Below are 18,798 nucleotides of genomic sequence, written 5' to 3' on the forward strand. Positions count from 1 at the left end.
GGTTAGCTTGAAACACCAACCTTGCAGTTCAAAAGACTTTGCATTTTGACGCATTAACCCACAGCACCACAACAGGACTCTGACCTTGGGGTTAGCAGCCCCAAATCTGGTCCATGGCTTCAGTTGAGAGGGTAATGGAATTGATGCTAACACTTCATAAAGCACATTCTATCCCCCACCATGTTCTCTTTTTCTGTTTTCAAAACCAGCTGGGACTGTTCTCAGAAGAGTGAATCCTAGTGATCTAAGTAATTAAGGCCTTATCTAATCTCAGTCAGAAAGAGGGGTTCTTAACCCATGCTCACAGCTGTTGCTATTTGTTTAAAAGCTAGCTTCACATACAGTCTCGTAGTATCATCAGCTCACAGACTGCTCATTTATTACAACAGAGAGATCTGACATGACACCTTTAACCAAATAATGAAATTTAATATCACTTTAAATGGAACCAATGGATATTTTGTGTCCCTTGATGTAATTTGCTGAGAAGGACTCAATGTTGACTATGTAATATGCTGTTGTTGTTGTTAAGTGCTGTTGACCCTGTGCAGGGTTTCTGAGGAGCCGCTGGTGGGTTTGAACTGACAGCCTTGCAGTTAGCAGACCAGTGTTTATTCTACAGTGCCACATCAGAGCTCTGAACATAATCACAAGAAATCAGACAAATCTAGCTTGAAGGCAATTCTGTATAAAAACTGGCCTATGGTTTTTTAAAATGCTAATGTCATGAAAGGCATTTGGTCTGGGGAACTGCTCTAGGTTGAAAAGTTCTCAAGTGATGTGACAAGTATGTAATGCATGTCCCTGAGCTGGAGTCTGGATGGGAAAGGAAAACAGCAGCTATACAGGAACATTATTGTAGAAATGCAGAAATTTAAATATGGACTCCACATGAGAAAATAGGGTTACGTCCCTGTTAACTTTCTGGAGTGTGATCATTATGTTGCAATCACTGTATTACGAAGGAGAATACTCTTGGTTTTAGGAAATAGCTGCTGATAAGGAAGAGAGGAGTCCTGGTGTGGCGCTGTGGGGTAAAGCACTGGACCCCAAAGTCGGCTTGAACCACAAGGTTGGTGATTGAAACTCACCAGCTGCTCCTTGGAAACCCTATACAGGGTTGCTATGAGTCAGAAACAACACTGCGCCACTTAACAACAGCAACAAGGGAAAAAGAAAACACAATATCTGGAGCAAAAAATAAATATATATATGTGTATATATAAAACTTGACGTCATTTCGATGATACTGCTGTTGTAAGTGCCTTTGAGTCATTTTCCACTCATAGAGACCCCGGGATGTGATGGAGTACAAGTGCCCCCTAGGTTTTTTCGGAAGTAGAGGATCAGTTCTTTCTCTTGTGAAGGTGCTGGGTGGGTGTGAACTGCCAATCATTCAGTTAGCAGTTGACCGCTTACCCGGTGCACCACCAGGGCTCCTTTCTGTGATGTTGTTGTTGTTATGTGCTGTCGAGTTGGTTCTGATTCATAGGGACTCTGTACATACAGGGTTTCCGAGGCTGTACATCTTTACAGGAGCGCAAAGCCTCACCTTTCTCCTGTGGAGTGGCTGGTGAGTTTGAACTGCAAACCTGTGGTTAGCAGTCCATTGCATATCCTGCAGAGCAACCAAACACTCCTTTCTGTGATTTTAGAGGTGAAATAATCCAGGGCTCCAAGGGAAAGCTTGTATATGTGCATAACTGCAAATCTCTGTGGCAATGGGTCAGTCCTACTCACTGTGAGTCTGCCATGGAAGACTAGCTTTTTTGGATTTCTTTCTTTATGTGTCTATGACTGGACTGGGCCATTAGATAAACTAATTTATATCAAGGTATTAGTGACTTCTTGGAATAGCTTTTTCCTGGCAGAGTGGCAGAGATTTGGAAAAGTTCTATATACTAGTGTCCCTGGGGGACATGGCAGCTTACAACAAGTGAAGGCAATGCATGGTGAGGGACACCAGACAAAATTCACTGGAACTGAATTTGTCTTGGTGCCTCAGGCCGTGTGTTTTCATGACATAGCCCACAACTGGACAAGTGCTTTTAAATATGGAACCACCTTATCCATATTTGTGTGTGTGTGTGTGTGTGTGTTTAATAGAAACTTCAAAGTCTTCAGGATGATTAACTTTCACCAAAGACTAACCAGACACCAATAATCAAAGGAAGTTCACAAAATCTAAATGTTCCCAGAAGGTTCTAGTTTGTGTGCATTGAAGGGAGTGCATTATAATGGGTAAGAACACAGCTTCTGGCATTAGATACCCTGAGCTCCAATTCCAGCTCAGCCACTTAGGGTTGGGTGATCTCAAAGAAGTTACTTATCTCTTAGGATAATAAGACTAGTATGAGTGATAGATGAAATAACACATTGAAAACGAAGGACAGTGTCTGGCACAGTGGAAAAATTCAATAAGTGTTAATATTGGTTATGGATTGAATTGTGTTCTCCCAAAAGATATATAGGAGTCCTAATCCCTATACCCGTGAATGTGACCCTGTTTGGAAATAGGGTTTTTGAAGATGTTGCCAGTTGGGTTAATGTAAGATCATACTGGAGTAGGAAGGGTCCTAATCCTATATAACTGGTGTCCTTATAAACAAGAAAAATAGACAGACAGAGAGACGGAAGAAAAATGCTATGTGATACTGCAGTTATAAGCCAAGCAATGCTAGGAACTACCAGAAGCTAGGAGAGAGGCATGGGATAGATGTTTTCTGGAAGCCTCAGAAAATATCAACATGGGGAACACACTGATCTTGGACTTCCAGCTTCCTGACTGTGCAAGAAGAATTTTTGTTTTTATAAGTCACCTGAGACCTGGTGTGGTGCTGTAGAAAAAGCACCAGACTGCTAACTACAAGGTTGGCAATTCAAACCCACCAGCCACTCCATGGAAGAAAGATGAGGCTTTTTGCTCCTATAAAGATTTATAGCCTTGGAAACCTTGTACAGGGATGCTATCTATGAATTAGAATTGACATGATGGCAGTGAATTTTTTTTTACATTTGGTGCTATGGGCTAATGCGTCAGATTGCAAAGTCATTTAAACTGCAAGGTCAGTGGTTCAAGCTCACCATCTGCTCCTTGGAAACCCTATACAGGGTCACTATGGGTCGGAATTGACTCGACGGCACTTAACAACAACAATTGGAGAAAGGAGTCCCAGTGTGGAGCTGTAGGATCAATACTGGACAGCTAAACATAAGGTTGTACTCCAAACCCACCAGTCACTCCTTGGAAACCCTAGACAGGCTCGCTATGAGTTAGAACTGACCTGACAGCACTTAATAACAACAAAGTTAGTTAACCACTCGTCAAAGGTAACAACATCTATTATGCCATCATCTTATACTTGCCCTTTGGTAAACTGATTCTGTTTCCTGAAAATGGGAAGATTTCTAAATATGGAAATAGCTCCAATCTATCTAGCACATGAAAATATATATCTAGATGAACTCATGTATATAATTTCAATTTAAATAAATAAGCACATATTCATAAACAGATGAGAAGTGAAACTTCACTGGTTAAAAACATAGGATGAAATATAGGGCAAACAGGACATTTTTAGAACACTTGGTGTTTTTTATCAGGTGCAACCAGAAAAAAATTGATAGAGAGGTGATTTAGTGAGTAAGTAACTTGTGAGCTAGACACGAAGTTAGTTTGACTTTGGTTAAGGCAGCTCTGCCTTTTTCAAGCAGCTTGGGATGAACTAACCTCCCTTCCAGCCTCCTTTTTCTTGGCTGAGCACCTTTGTATGACTTGCTTTGCTTCCCTTCAGAATGAGGTTTCTGTGAGATGCTGGAAGGAGAGAGTAACTACCTTGAGGTGAGAGCATGTGCCTGCCCGTGTCCTCTGGGAGTTGCACTGTTAACCCTCTAGGCCTTTCTAAGGCCCCATGTTTCAGAAGAGGCTTCCATAGTGGCCTGGCCTCTTCTCCTGTTCCCGGTCCTGACTCAGGGCCTGAAGCACCTACGGGACAAAGAGAACATGGAGTTGTATAAGATGGCTGATATTTTGGCCAGCAGTCTCTCCCTTTTAGGACCCAACGTTCCCCTACTCAGATCAAGTGGAGCTGTGTTTGTTTAGTCTCTGGTTCAGGGGTGGGCATGTGACTGACAACTGGCTGATGAGATACCTTCTTGTCTTAGCCACAGTGATTGGTTCCAGGGTGGCCACATGACCCAAGCCTGGCCAATCAAAGGTAATTCTGGGACTTTTACAAGGGTGTTTGTTAGGAAGCATCCTTGCTACTGGGGCTAAATAGGTAGGGGGTTAGCCTAGAATTTCAGAAGGCCATCTTTGTCACCATGAGGGAGAGTCTGTTTGAGAGGAAAGATCTATAAGTTGAAGACTTAAAGGAATAGTTGTTGTGTTGTTGTTGTTAAGTGCCCTCGAGTCGGTTCCGACCCATAGCAACCCTGTACAGGGTTTCCGAGGGTGTAAATCTTTACGGGAGTAGAAAGCCTCATCTTTCTCCCGCGGAGCAGCTGGTAGTTTCGAACCGCTGACCTTAAGGTTCGCAGCCCGATTCGTAACCACTATGCTACCAGAGCTCCTTAAAGGAATAGTACTCAGAGATATTTTCTGAATCCTGGATCTAATTGTGCCTGATACTATCTGATCCTTGTACTCCCAATTACATGATTTAATACATTTCACTTTTTTTCCCCCAACTATCACTTTATTTATATTGCTACACTTAAATTACAGGGGAAAAGACAACCAAGAAGTTCTACCCATTTCAGGCAAACTTTCCAAACAACACCAATTAAGTGGTGACAAATAACTAGGAATGGTGACATCTTTGGGTCAACTGACAAGCAAGAATGTGCTCTGGTGCTATGGTTCATCTCCCACAGGAATATGGCACAATGACCAGCACAAGCACAACACTGGACCTTTAGTGCTGGTCACACATTCAGATCTCTCCTTTGAAGCTAGCGAACCAGGTGAGTTTTTAAAAAGGTTTTAAAATGAAGCCTAAATATGTTTAAAAACCATGCTCTTGACATCATGTTCCTTTCAAAAATTTACATGAAACACTTTTCACTCTAATAGCCCAGATTTTGTCCTCACTTAGCCCATTATATAGCTGCAGCTAGACTGTCCTGCCTCAAGATGCAAAAATAGGGGGGAAAAAAACCCCTTAACGGCATCTGCATAATATTCTCTACACACTGTTGTTGGATGGAAATTTTTTAAAAAGAAAGAAAGAAAAGTTCCATCTTAGATTCTCACAAGCTGTTGTTCTGCAGTCCATGAATACTACTCTGATGCTAAGGTAACAGTGTGTGTAAGTAGGCTTGTGTTTTCAGTGAAGAAGACCTGGGAAAAGACGGTATTTCTGTCTTTTTCTTCAGGAGTTATCAGATGATACATGCTCCTCAAAGCCTTCACTTTCTTAAACTAAAGAGCCTTCCAGGATCACACAGCCTTCCTTATAACAATGGCTGTCTTCATTGACAAACTCATAGATCCACCCCAGTTTGCTATTGCAGTTTTTGCAGCTCACATCTCGAACCATGTGGCGGCCTGTGAGCATGACCTGGTCTTGAACTTCACTGTACTGCAGGTTAACTACCTTGTTAAAAAGGAATGCCGGGAGGGTGGCCCCTGTGAAAAAAGTGGAGATGAGCTCAGAGGGGTTGGTCAGGATCGTGTTGCAGTTAACAGAGGAAAACAGGCGGGTGCCACCGATGTGGTCAAGGAAAATTCTGCCCATCTTTATAGGTGAAGTTCAAAACACCCTGAGCAGCTGTGAGACTCGCAGCTCCCTGCAGTAACTCTCTCCTCAGCTGGGATGCAATACATTCTCTTTTGTTTAAGATAGTTTGAATTACGTGTTTCTGACAATTGCAACTTAGAGTCCTCACTGACATTTGAAGGGGCTTTAAAAAAAGTTCATGGAAAAATTGAGTTAAAAGAGAATGAAATTTCCCCACAAACGTTTTAAAGCCTCCTCATACAATAGTAGACCTGTGGCATCGTGGGCTACATACTGGACTGTTAACAGCAGCGTTGGCAGTTTGAATCTACCAGCAGCTCTATGGGAGAAAGCTGAGGCTTTCTGCTCCCATAGAAATTTTCAGCCTTGGAAACCCTACACAGGGTCAAGATGAGTCAGAACCGACTGGATGGCACACAGCAGCAACAATAGCATACAAAAGACAGGAGAGCTCAATTAATCCACTTTCCTATGTACTTCCTTCCTGTTTCTCATTTAGCAACATCTCTAATAGCTGTAAGAATCTGGTTCATGATAGTCTTGTCATGGTCTTGACTTTCCTGCCAGCCATCATGGAATCATGGAGAACAATCAAGATTTTATACCAATCTTGCTAATAGTCTCGTGTCTTCTACTTTCTTGCATGTGTACACACTCAATTTCTCCCTGTGTTTTAAGGAGTTAAGGATAGCTTTAAAATAAGATAAAGTTTGCATACTGTGACATGCCCAGATCTTCAATTAGTTTTGGTAAAATTATATACCCATGTAACCAAAATGACAATGAGGATTGAGAACATTTCTATTTCTTCCTATGGTTCCCTTAAGCCCTCTTTCATGAACTGATCTTTTAAGCTCAACAGTTAGGCATTCTTGTTCATCTTGAGAATTCCAGATTGCCTCAGAACAAAATGAATGACTGCCTGTATGGCACCTAGGACTTAAATGTCTCTGAGAAACCAAGGGCAGTTCTGCTGACGTTTCTAGAAAATTCAGAAGCGGACCCCTCAAAATTGGAATCAAATGTTTAAAGTCGCTTTTTCCCTCTGACTGACTAGAAGTCCCAGGAGCAAGAATGCACAAGAGTGCTGTAGAATGCCTTATTTAGGAAGGTCAGAAAGAATATGTAAGGTGAGCAGTCACTCAGAAGCCATACCCATAGAAATGGCTTCCAAGGTCCCAGTAGGAATCGATCTCTCTTGTGCCTGTAGCCTCTTGTATTTTGCTTAGAAACATGAAATCGCTGCCCCGACTAGGATCATAGAGGTCATTTAACAATGCAACATCATAAATTAATCCAAAATCAAGACAATGACTCTTCAGACAAACTTTTCTTTTATAAGATGAGAATCTAAGTATTCTTTCTTACCTTGGCTGCCAGAGAACTCAGCTAAATCCAATGTTTACTGGAATCCACAAACTTATCCCAGATGTCTGATAACACCTATTTCTCAGCGCCTCTTAACTAGTTTTGTTATTATTCCATTTTTAGCTATCCTGTTTTACATTGCATTTATTTTTTGAAAACTGCCTGGAAATTCTTACACCTCCACTTTAATACATGCCATGTGGATACTTGTTTTCCTTTGCATGTAAGAGCCTTGGAGGTAGTACATCTTATTATGTTAGTCTTTTCCAAGGTTCAGAAAAACAAATTGCTTAATAAGGACCATAATTAAAAAATAGTTCACCAGAAGTGATCTTTTCCCACAATTTATCCTTTTTCTTTAAAAAAAAAAAAAATTTCTCTGCAGAAGGTCAGGTGGGAGACAGGCATGAGTTGGATTAGCTGGACCCCCATCCCATCATTCTTGTCCTGGTGGAGTTTCCTCTGGCACCATCCAATGGACCCTACCTTTTCTGCAGGCTTTTCCTTTTGGGAGGTTTTGGGTGTGGAAATGAATCTCCACTGGAAAGATGAAGAGCTCTGTTGGGGGCTCCTTGGCTTTCAATTGATTCCTCATGGGGTCCAGGAGTCTGGGTGGTTCTTCTGAGATGGAAGGTAATTTCAAAGCCTTTGGCACCTGGAGAAAATTTTAAAACAAAACAAAAACCAACATGGCAGGTCTCCAAACCTAGCTGCCTGCAGGGGGTGAACTCTATGGTATCTGTACTGCTGGGTAGGGATGTAGCTGAGGAAGTAAAAGGAACTCATTTGGGAGCAGTGTGTCTGACTGGGGTGGGAGGTGGGGTCTCTGCCTGCTGGGAGCTCAGTTCATGCTTTGTTAATCCAGCCTTTGATTACTTTGAAAATTATAAATGTAATAAATTCAAGAGCCTTTAACAGGAAATATAGTCTTTTTTTTCTCTTGAAGCTAGGGAAACTGAGCCCCGCTGAAATGATATGATATAGCTGAGATCTCTATGTATCAACCGGGAGACATTTTGGCTTCTATTGTTAAGGGAAGACTATAAGGAGCAGAACATTGAGTACACAACTTTTCTAGAAGATGGGGCAGAAAATAGGAATATAGATTTGTGTTTGCTTGCTTTATAAAATCTCTTCAAGTCTCAGTTTCTTCCTCTGTAAAATGGAGATACTCATACTACTTAATTCAAGCAATTATTGTGAGGGTTAGGTAAGTTAATTTATGTTATAGTAATGTGTGGAACTATGATTATTTCTACAATACTTCGAGAGTAGATTCTTCTCTCATGAGAGTTTAATATTTCAATCTAACCAGTAACAGAATATCTCGCCTTTAGCTTTATACTTCTCCAAAAATCACTGTCAGTCAGAATCAGCCACATTTAGCCAGTTTTTGAGCTTGTTAAAAAAACCAAAACACATATATACATAAACAAATATTTATATAAGTATCTTTATGTATGTGCATACATGAGGGGACTTCAAAAAGTTTGTAGAAAATCGGAATTAAAAGACAATAGCATTTTTCCATGAACTTTTTGAACCCCTCTTGAATATATATGTAGGGTCCCTGGTTGGTGCAAACAGTTAACCTGCTCAGCTGTTCCCAGAAAGGTTAGAGGTTTGAGTCCACCCAGAGACATCTCAGAAAACAGGCCTGGTGATTGACTTACTCCAAGTCAGTTATTGAAAACTCTTCTGAGCACAGTTCTCTGACCCACATGGAGTTGCCATGACTGCAAAGGACTTAACTCTATTGATAAGGTAACATATGTGTACATGTATACATATATGTGTGTATTATGTATTTATGGAGAAAGCAGGAGAGAGATTAGAGGCAGTAGTTAGAATCTCCTGCTCCCAGCTTTTCAAAAGTTGTTGCAATTTTCTCCTTTTAGCTTGTAACCTTTAACCTATGAATTTAACTTTAAGACATGTGTGCGCTCAGTTTCAGGGTGTTGGGGAACTCAATTTCATAGAACAAATAAAAACATTTCTCACTTTTTTAGAACTCAAAAAGAAAAAAACGATCAGAAACACATATATGTATCCTACATCTTTAGAGCTGAATGAGGAAGAAAATACAACCAGGGTAGCATTTATAATTTCGAGACATTAAAAAATGTATTAGCCAAACACATGCACATAAGGTATTTATGTTCCTGGAGGCCTTCACTGTCCAGGTGCCCGGCTGCCCACCAACTGCCTGTCTTTGAATACTGACCTTGTGCATTTTGTTTGACAAGGTTTGCATTTAGAAATCTATGTGGAAATTAAAATGATTTGTATGAGGTATGACTGACAAGCTCAGGACTTAATTTCTTTATTTTAATTAAAAAATTAAACAGAATTTTAATATAGTGGAAAACATTGCCTTCCTCTACTAAACTGTATACCGATTCATTTCCACTGACCCTGGCTCAGTTCTGGGCTGGCTTTGAGTTTAAGATCAAGTACCGTCCTGAAGCCTGGGGTGAGACTCTGGCTGCTTACCCCTGGCCGAAAGGAGACTGTGGGAGCAGAGGCCCTTCTGGGGTGGACAGGAAGGTGTATAGAATCAGTTTAGCTACAGGAAATCTGAGAAAATCCTGAACAGACTATAAACAATGGCTTGTTGGCACCAAGGTCACCTGGAGTGTCTACTATTCCTTTGGAGCTACTTCAGATGACACAAAATTCTACAATTAGCTAAGTGGACACAAATAAAGTATGTCTTCTCCTTTCATTCTCCCCTCAGCCTAGTAGATTGGAATTATTATCTGTGGACATAGATATAGTCATGGTCGCCCAGATAGTGGAGTAACTCACATAAATTAACACAGAGCTGAGGCTCCAAGCCAGGCCTTTGCGTTTACCTTTTAGAGTTCCATGCTTGTTCCTATTCCTCACAGGTGCCCTTAAACCACCAAAGACCCACAAAGAACCGCAAAACAAGACCAGGTTAGAGATGGCTAAAGACGTCTCTAAGGATGGAGATGCTCTTAACTTCTGGAAGGGTTTGGTAAACCTGAAAAGATTTACTTTAAATTGTCTAATTGAGCAAATTGAACCAAATGATTACTGGATTCACAATCTTGAGCATTTTGAGTTTCAAGTGGGCTAATTGCTTACAAGCTCAAATTCTGTCCTTACATATTGCAGTTAACTTGTGGCCCCTTAATGGAACAAGGAGTGGTGCTGTGGGTTAATACGCTAGACTGCAAAGTCAGTTTAAACCACAAGGTTGGCAGTTCAAGCTTACCAGCTGCTCCTTGGAAACCTTATACAGGGTTGTTGTGGGTTGGAACCTATTCAATGGCACTTAACAACAACAAAGAAAAGTCCTGATGTAGCACTGTAGAATCAACACTGGACTTCAAACCACAAGGTCAGCAGATCAAACCCACCAGCTGACTCAATGGCACTTAACAATAACAACAATAGGATAAAGGATTCTGTTGCTAACAGAGAATGTGGTAATAGAATAAGCTTTAAAGTAGAATTGAGAACTGTTAAAATTTGTTGAATTTATTCTTTTCAGCATTCAGTAAATGACTATAACTTATTCTAGTCCAACATGGTGATTTTGGAAGTGAGTAATTTCAGTTCTCTGTTGAGACATCCTTCTGACCATCTCGTTCCTAGACTGGGATTAACCTTAACCACACACACACACATGCACACACATACACGACCTTTTTCTTCTGAAGTTCCTCAGGTGTGTTTTTCTCTGAGCCAGTGGCAGATGGTAATGGAGGGAAAAGGCATCTTTCCGCAGGAGGCTTCTGTAACAAGCCATCGCTTCTGCCCTTGAGGAACTTCACATTTCCTTGTTTGTCTGCAGAAACAGGATGATTTCGAGGATTTGTTAGTTGCAGGTATGGGAATGGACAATTGACTTCCATCTTCTGTCACCTTTTGGTTAATGGGTAGAGAAGGTGACAGAGGACTGAGCTAGCCAAGGCTTTGGCTGAAGTACACTCAGAGAGCACTGATTTCATGCTCTGAGTTGGGTTCCTGCTGGCTGAGTAAGACAATGGAGAGAATGATAGCAATAATAATATGTATTGAGGACAAGGATTGTGCAAAATATTTTACATGCATTAACTCACTTAACCCTCACAATAGCTTTATGCACTATTATTATTATCCCATTTTATAGATGAAGAAATGGAGCCTCAGCAAGATTAAATAACTTGTCCAAGATCAGGTACAGCTGGTAAATGGGGCATGATTTGAACCCAGGCAGTCTGATTCCAGACTGTGTGTAGTTAAGCACTAAACAAAGGAAAGACAGTGGGGGCCAATGCCAACTTCCAGCTGGACACTGGCTGTTATTTTCTAAGATGAGCAGCACAAGGAAATGTGCCTTAGTATGCTTAAATGAATTCTGCAAGATTAGGTTTAGCCAGATCAACAAGCAAGGCACTTGGCTTCTTACCACTGAGATCTGCCTTCCTATTGGGGAAGGCGCCTCCATAGAATGCAATGTGGGATTTGTCACTTAGGAGCCAGGAATGATCTATGTGGGCATGCCCTAAGGCCCTCCTGGAGGTCTGCTGTGCCTTTTCTTTGTGGCTTTCCTTTGAAGCATGGATACGAGGGTGATTCTCAGTTGACGTGTCCTAGGGAACGACACACACACACTCCTGTAAACAGGCTTTTATAAAGGAACAGAGCAGGTTTTTTAACAGTGAGACTGCAGCTAGACTTAGGGTTCTGAGAAGCAAATCTCTTTTGCAGGCTGGGAAGAAAAAAATTGGCTATAATGGCAAGATCTCACATGCCATTTATTCCAATAAAACATTTTATCATTGATGGCAGTAAGAATGGCATTGCGTCCTGGTGTGGCACTATAGGATAACCAATGGGCTGGTCACTGAAAGGTCAGCAGTTGAAACCATCAGCTGCTCTCAAAAATCCTATACAGTGTCACTATGAGTTGGAAAATGACTCAATGGCATACAACAAGAAAGACATTTAACTATGCCTGATATAGTGTACTTTCTTACAATTTTTTTTTTTTTAATTGAGGATCAAAATCAGGTGCTAAAGGGCATTTTAGGGCAATGATACAATTCTGTATGATAATGTAATGGTGGACACATGACATCATGCATTTGTAAAAAGCCCCCAGGACTGTATAACACAAAGAGTGATCCCAATGTCAATGATGAACTTAATAATAATATATTCATATGTCTATTAATTGTAACAAAGGTACCATATGATTGCAAGATACTAATACTAGGAGAAACTGTATGCAGGGGGAACACAGGGGACTTCAAAAAGCTCATAGAAAAAAATCCACTATCTTATATTTCCATTTTTCCATGAACTTCTTGAAGTTCCGTTGTACACAGAAACTGCTGAACTTTCTGCACAAATTTTCTGGAAACCTAAAACTACTCTAAAAAAAATAAAATCTATTTTAAAGATTAAGTGCTAGTCTCATTGTCTTTATCCATCATATTGTTTAGTGCCATCAAGTAGGTTCCGACGCATAGCAACTCTATATAGGGAGCAGTTGGTGGAGTTGAACCACCGACCTTGCAGTTCAAACTGGCCTTGAGGTCCAGTACTTATCCTACAGCACCACACCATCGTAGAATATCTCTTTCCCTTCCCCTCCACTCTGGGGTGCTTCACCCCTTTTCCTGTTCTCATTGATGTACGACTTTCTCGTAAGTTAAATAGGTTGATTTGAGATAAGAAGAGATGTTGTTCATGTTGTGCTGAGCCACAGTCATCTAACACACTATACTGTATACACACATGCATACACATGAGCTTTTATGTTTAGAAAGCATTTCTACATTTTAGCTTATTTAATCCTCATAACGACCCAGGAGTTTCTATGAATTAAAAATTGACTTCAGGGTACCCACCAACAGCACCATCACCAATTCCCCTAGCAGCCGTGTGAGATATGGAAGAGGTAACTAAGGCTCAAAGGGAAGTTTCCTTGGCATGCTCACCACAACTAGTAAGGTACTATGCTCAAACCGAGGTTTTCCAAAATAAACACCCAGAGCTCTATTTTCTAGACAAGACTACAGTTGCTAGATTAGGGAGTGAGTGGGGGAGTATCTGTAGTTAAATAAATTTAGCACACCCTGTGTTACACAAAGCGAAACCAGCTACTTTATGATGATGGTGTGCCATCGAGTTGATTCTGACTCCTAGCGGGCCTATATCGAGTTTCTGAGGCTGTAAATCTTTACCTGAGCAGAAAGCCTCATATTTCGACCTGTAGATTCAAACTGCTGGCCTTGCTGTTAGCAGCCCAACTTGTAACCCAGTAGGCTATCAGAGCTCCTTTACTTTATGACAGACTTTCTCAAAGCCATTCATATCCAAATGTGTGATTTAACTCTCTGGAAGAGAGATACAGCATGCAGCATTCGCCAAAGGGATCTGGTCACAAAACCCTTTTTTTGTGGAGCATCTGGCAATAGTCAGGTTTCACAGATGACACTGTGGGAAACAGTGGTCAAACACATCTAACCATCATCTGTTCCATGAAAGACCCCATGAAATGATGATGTGAGGAGCCCATGAGCAATGGTACCTGGGCCCAGTTTTCATCTTCCTGCCAGGGCTGCTTCCTGAGTGGTGGTAAGTGAGTCCTATGACTGCTGTGATTCTCAGCTACTGAGTCCTCGTCCACATGTCCACCAGTCCCAGCTTCCCCTTCATCCAGGTCCTGTTGACCTGCAATAGGTGAATAATGGGTCAGCCCTGTAACCCTAGATGTGGGCATGATGCTGTTAGCCTGTTTTCAAATGGTCTCCCTTCTTGTGTTTCTGAGAAATGCTCAAGGCCCTCATCCCACTCCTTCCTTATTGTTGTTGTTATGTGCCGTGGAGTCAGTTCTGATTCATAGCAACCCTGTACAGGGTTTCCAAGGCTGCAAATCTTTACAGGAGCAGAAAGCCTCATCTTTCTGCTGACCTTGAGGTTCGCAGCCCGAGTCGTAACCTCTACGCTACCAGAACTCCTTCCTTAGCTCTGTGTTTTTATTACACCTTCACAGAAGTGACAGCCAGGTCCGTGAACACAGAGCTAAGTTGGGAGTCAGGAGGCTCGGGGATTCAGTCTTCACTGCTTGGACACAGTTTCCTCATCTGTGAAAGAGGGATCCTAATTTCTTGCCTTTCTTTCCTTACAGAGTTGTCTGGATCTCAAATCAGATAGATAATGAATGTGTAGGGGCAGTGGATGAAAGTGGTATGGTTGATGCGTGCCTTGTTCTGTGGTCCTTGAGGTGTTCCTTTTGAAGCATGCTCTTAGGATTCTAGGCTATCAGCAGATAGCTGGTTGTGGGCCAACCTCCTCTACTTGCACTATAGTGGGACCACTACTTAGCTCTCTGGCTTACCTTGTCTGTGCAGCCCTCAGGAAGGATCTGAGTCAACAGATGACTCCAGCATATTTAACAAATCTTTCATCAATGGTTTAAAGGGTCCTGCAGCTATTTTCATCACTTACTCAAGGTAGATTTATTGCTGAAACAGTCTGGCAAACCCGCCTTGCTTGGAGCCAAGCTTTAGCAATGCCTCCACTCCCAGCATGCAACTCTGTGAAACAATGTGAGGCTGTCTTTCAACCAGGGATCGGGAAGCCTTTGGGGCCTTGTGTGTGCATGATAGACATTGGACTTCTGAAGTCTCTTTCTCCTTCCTTGAGCCAGCCTCACCTTCCCTCTATGTTCTCTAGCCCTCGCTTCTCCTCACCATTCCCCTCTTTGATCGAGAGTCTTATGCCTGCTTATGGGGTTACACTTTTCTTCTAGCTTTCCTTCTTTTGTCCATTTGCTCCTAAAGGCTCCTCCAGGTTTGAGTTGATGTCAAGAGTTTTGGTGAAACAGACCCAGACACAGGTGTAGGTTCAGGGGAGTCTGGTCAGGTTTTAGTGGTCCAAGCAAGTCTGATGGGGACTTTGTCATCTGAGGTAGCCCAGGGCCATATGAGGCCTGCCTCCAAGAAGACCTCAAGACCTTGTGGATATTCTGGAACAATTTCCTGGGATCAGACCAGACCTCAGGTCCATCCTTCCTAGTCAGAATCACCTGGAACCAAACACATTTCTGTGGGTGTAGGCAATAGAATTGTGGCCAAATGTCCACTCGCCTACTGAACATTCTTACATGTCAGACTAAGTTGGGGCACAGGCATTGTGGGGAGAGGGGTGTAGACCGACATTCATCCCTTTGGCTATAGCCCAGGTGAGATTAATATGTGACTCAATCCATGTGTGGGGGGTGGGGGAGTGGTTGGTGGGGGACCTAGGATTTTTCTCAGTCAATATCACCATCTGGCTCATTTGTTTATGCTTAATAGAAACAGGTTTATAAGCAAAGAATTGGAAGGTACAGTGCTGGAAAGAGATCACAAAACTTGGTCTCTCTATATATCAAATATGAATTCAGATATCCAAATAATGTTCACTGGGATAATAATTTAGAGCTTTTAGGGAGCTTTACCTCCATCCTCTCCTGTGACTATTCACAACAAACCCGGGAGGAAGGAATGCAAATACCATTACCTCCACGCTACAAACAGCAAACTGAGACTGCAGGCAGCATAAGCAGTTTGCCCAACAACATCACATTGTTGGGGTTGTTGCGATTTTCAGCCAAGGCTTTTACTACTTCTCCAAATAAAGTGTCTGGTAAGTAGAGGGAGGCCAAGGGGAAATAAAGTTAAAACCAATAAAACCATTAGTTAAGGTATAAGTTACAGCCTCTGAGCTGCTTTTACTTCTTTAAAAGTTGATTTTGGGCTCATGTGGTTATAGGCAATTGGGCATTGCAATTAGTTTGTAATTATGCTTAAGAAACCTAAGTTAGGGGAGACTATAACAAACGTTTATTGAGCACTTACTATGTGCCAGGCTCTCCATTATCCCATTTAACTCCCACGTACAACCCTGTTGGGAAAGGCAGGCATGGTCACCTCCATTTTATAAATAAAGAAACTGAAGCCCAGAGAAGTCACATAATTTAAAAGTCTGCTGCTAATGGCTATGTGTTTAACCATGATACTCTATGGTCTCTCTATTTTCTACCTGGTTGTGAGAGCTGATTGATGTAGAAAACAATCAAGGGAATCACTTGACCCTTTAAGTGTGCAATGTTGTCCACCTGAAAACTGGAGCACTGAAATTCACTGCTCAGGAATTTTGGACCCTGCTGTCTAAGGCTATTAGTTGGAGATAGTCAAGTATTTGAAGAGAAAGGAGTGAGACAATGGCAAGATGGGGTGCCATGTGGGGATGAACAGCAGATGTCCAGACAGAGGCGTTGCTGGGTAAGTTTACCATTGCCCAGGATACGGATGGCCTAGAAACTTGATCTTTTCAGTGCCCCAGAATCATCTGGTCTCAGGATTGTTAACCACGTTAGCAAAATGCATAGAGATCAATGTATAGGCCAAAAGAATTGTGATTCTATAGTACAGGACCATGCAATGTTTTGTTCCATTGTGCATGGGTTCACCGTGAGTTGCGGCTGACTCATTGGCAGCTAACAACACAACAATGACAATGACTACAATATGGTTGGTTGGAATATTTAGTGGCACGAGGGAGGCTCTGAGAGCCTGCCACTTTCTTCTCCACTCATCTGATAGACCAGCTACTCTCCTTATCCTGACCAGATCTCCTTCCCAAGAACAGCTTGGTCAAGCACTGTTATTACCTCTGGAAAATTCCTTTTTCATTGCAGAAAAATGACCTTTATATTATATTGGACTCTTTTCTTTTCTTAAAAATACTGGAACCAGACAAGACCTTATTCTTTGCCCATTATAGTTACTTAGTCTTCTTTTCCCATCTCCCTTATCAAAGGTAACTTCTGACTCTTAATGTTTCAAGTTCCCAGGAATAATATTGACAACTAAAATCCAGGTTGTAACACAATTTACTTAAACAGAGCTCATAATCGTTTTCTGTGCAGCAATGTGGTAGATCTTACTATGCACATTTCACGATGATTAAGCAGATGCTATAACACAGGTTAAGGGACTTACCCAAGATTTTACACATACTAAGTGAGAGGATAGCTATTATACTACAGATTTCTGGCGTAAAAGCCAGCACTGCGTAAACATCTACAGGATCAAAGAACGTTAGAGGGGAAACTAAGACCTAAGAAATCATTGAAAACCTAGAATCCAGATCTGAACTGTCCAATACAGTAGCCACTAACCACATGTAACTATTTAGACCCTAAATGATTTTGATTAAATGCAATTACAAATGTAGTTTCTCAGATCCACAAGTACAAATGTAGTTTCTCAGATTCACATCAAGTATGCAGTAACCATATCTGGTGAATGACTACTATATTGGACTGCACATATTATAGAACATTCTATCACTGCAGAAAGTATAATTGGACAGTGCTAGTCTAGACTAGATCCCTCATATTATAAATGAGAACAATGGAACTCAGAATCTCTAGACCTTACTTTGGGGCATTCCATTTTAAGGTACTAAAAATCCAAACATTTGAGAAGAGGTCATAAAATCAACATGTACCTTGTTCAAAAGATTTTCCTTGTTGAATCCAAAATGGAGGGAAAACAGGCAGGCAGTGGTATTTGGGGGGAGCACCTGAAAGATCCTGTTGTGGCCTGAGGTTCTTTAGTACATTAAGTTGACTGTCTTGGAGCAGCACCGAATCCTTGATGTGTCCTGAAGGGTAGGAGTTATTGGCAAAATAATGGTCATCAATCTAAATTTCTTGGAGATAACTACGAGGCTCCCCCTTGCACTCTTTCCCCCTTCCTCCTGTCTTTGTACATTGCCCATGAAGGAAGACAGTTGGAAAAAGAGAGGGGTTAAAAAGCAACTATACCCCATAAAGGCTTCTCTATCTACTGTCATGGGCACCTCTGGTCTTGTGCTACTTGTGTGTTTCTTCCACTCTGATATGCTCAAGAATTGGGTCTCCCAGGTAGAAAAACATAGCCACTGTCTTGGAGTTGGTTATAAGACTCTTCTAACCTCAGAAAGAGGAACAAAAGGTAGTGGCTATATCCTGCTTTATTCTGGAAGCCTTACTACCAACTGCCTTCTCAATCTAACCATTCTATAAGGATTTATTAGGGACTTACCAATCGTTCCAACCCTCTAGTAGGCAGTGGGGCAGATACAGAGGTATCAGGCATAAGCCCTATAGATAAGCATTGGATTGCTAACCACAATGTTGATAGTGCAAACCCACCAGCCACTCCACGGAAACCCTAAACAGGGTCACTATGAGTCAAACCAACTTGAACACACTTAACAACAGCAGCACTATTTTAAAGAGACAGCTCACCTGTGATCCATTGTGTGACCCTGAGGGTCAATGGGCTAGAAAGCCAGAAAATGAGCAGTTGAGTGTTGACTGGAGTTGTCAGAGAAGCCTTTATTGAAGATGTGGACTTGAAGGGTGGAGGAGTCACAGTAGGGATAGAAAGAAGGGATCAGTGTACATATTAGCATCATAAACGTAGTTAAATTCTGAGAGGTGAGAGGAGAAGGTGCCAAGGATCATTGGGCTAAGCTGATAAGAAGAGAGGGCATATGCACAAGAACACCCACACTTGCAGATAATACCCATTCGACCTGGCTTCAATGACTGGATGATCAGAGCTCAACCAGAAGAAGAAAGAAGAGGGAAAAAAAAGAGTAATCTGATACAATTTGATGAACTTAACCT

At 41.7% G+C, this 18,798-nt stretch overlaps 1 protein-coding gene and 1 pseudogene across 1 annotated transcript in view; both read right to left on the minus strand.

Moving 5' to 3' along the window:
* Nucleotides 1–18,798, minus strand: part of LOC102833384 (uncharacterized protein KIAA2012 homolog) — a 218,089-nt gene that overhangs the window by 178,772 nt on the left and 20,519 nt on the right. Inside the window, exons 4-9 of the mRNA XM_006862029.1 lie at nt 17,631–17,786; nt 13,660–13,802; nt 11,530–11,713; nt 10,784–10,926; nt 7,596–7,764; nt 3,731–3,985 (exon numbers count right to left, since the gene is read on the minus strand). Of these exons, the coding sequence (XP_006862091.1) occupies nt 3,731–3,985; nt 7,596–7,764; nt 10,784–10,926; nt 11,530–11,713; nt 13,660–13,802; nt 17,631–17,786 (1,050 nt within the window). The remainder of the gene's footprint in view (nt 1–3,730; nt 3,986–7,595; nt 7,765–10,783; nt 10,927–11,529; nt 11,714–13,659; nt 13,803–17,630; nt 17,787–18,798) is intronic.
* Nucleotides 5,373–5,738, minus strand: LOC102837196 (annotated as a pseudogene).

This window comes from Chrysochloris asiatica, unplaced genomic scaffold (genome assembly GCF_000296735.1).
Source record: "Chrysochloris asiatica unplaced genomic scaffold, ChrAsi1.0 scaffold00045, whole genome shotgun sequence".
In the NCBI taxonomy this organism is placed as follows: Eukaryota; Metazoa; Chordata; class Mammalia; order Afrosoricida; family Chrysochloridae; genus Chrysochloris; species Chrysochloris asiatica.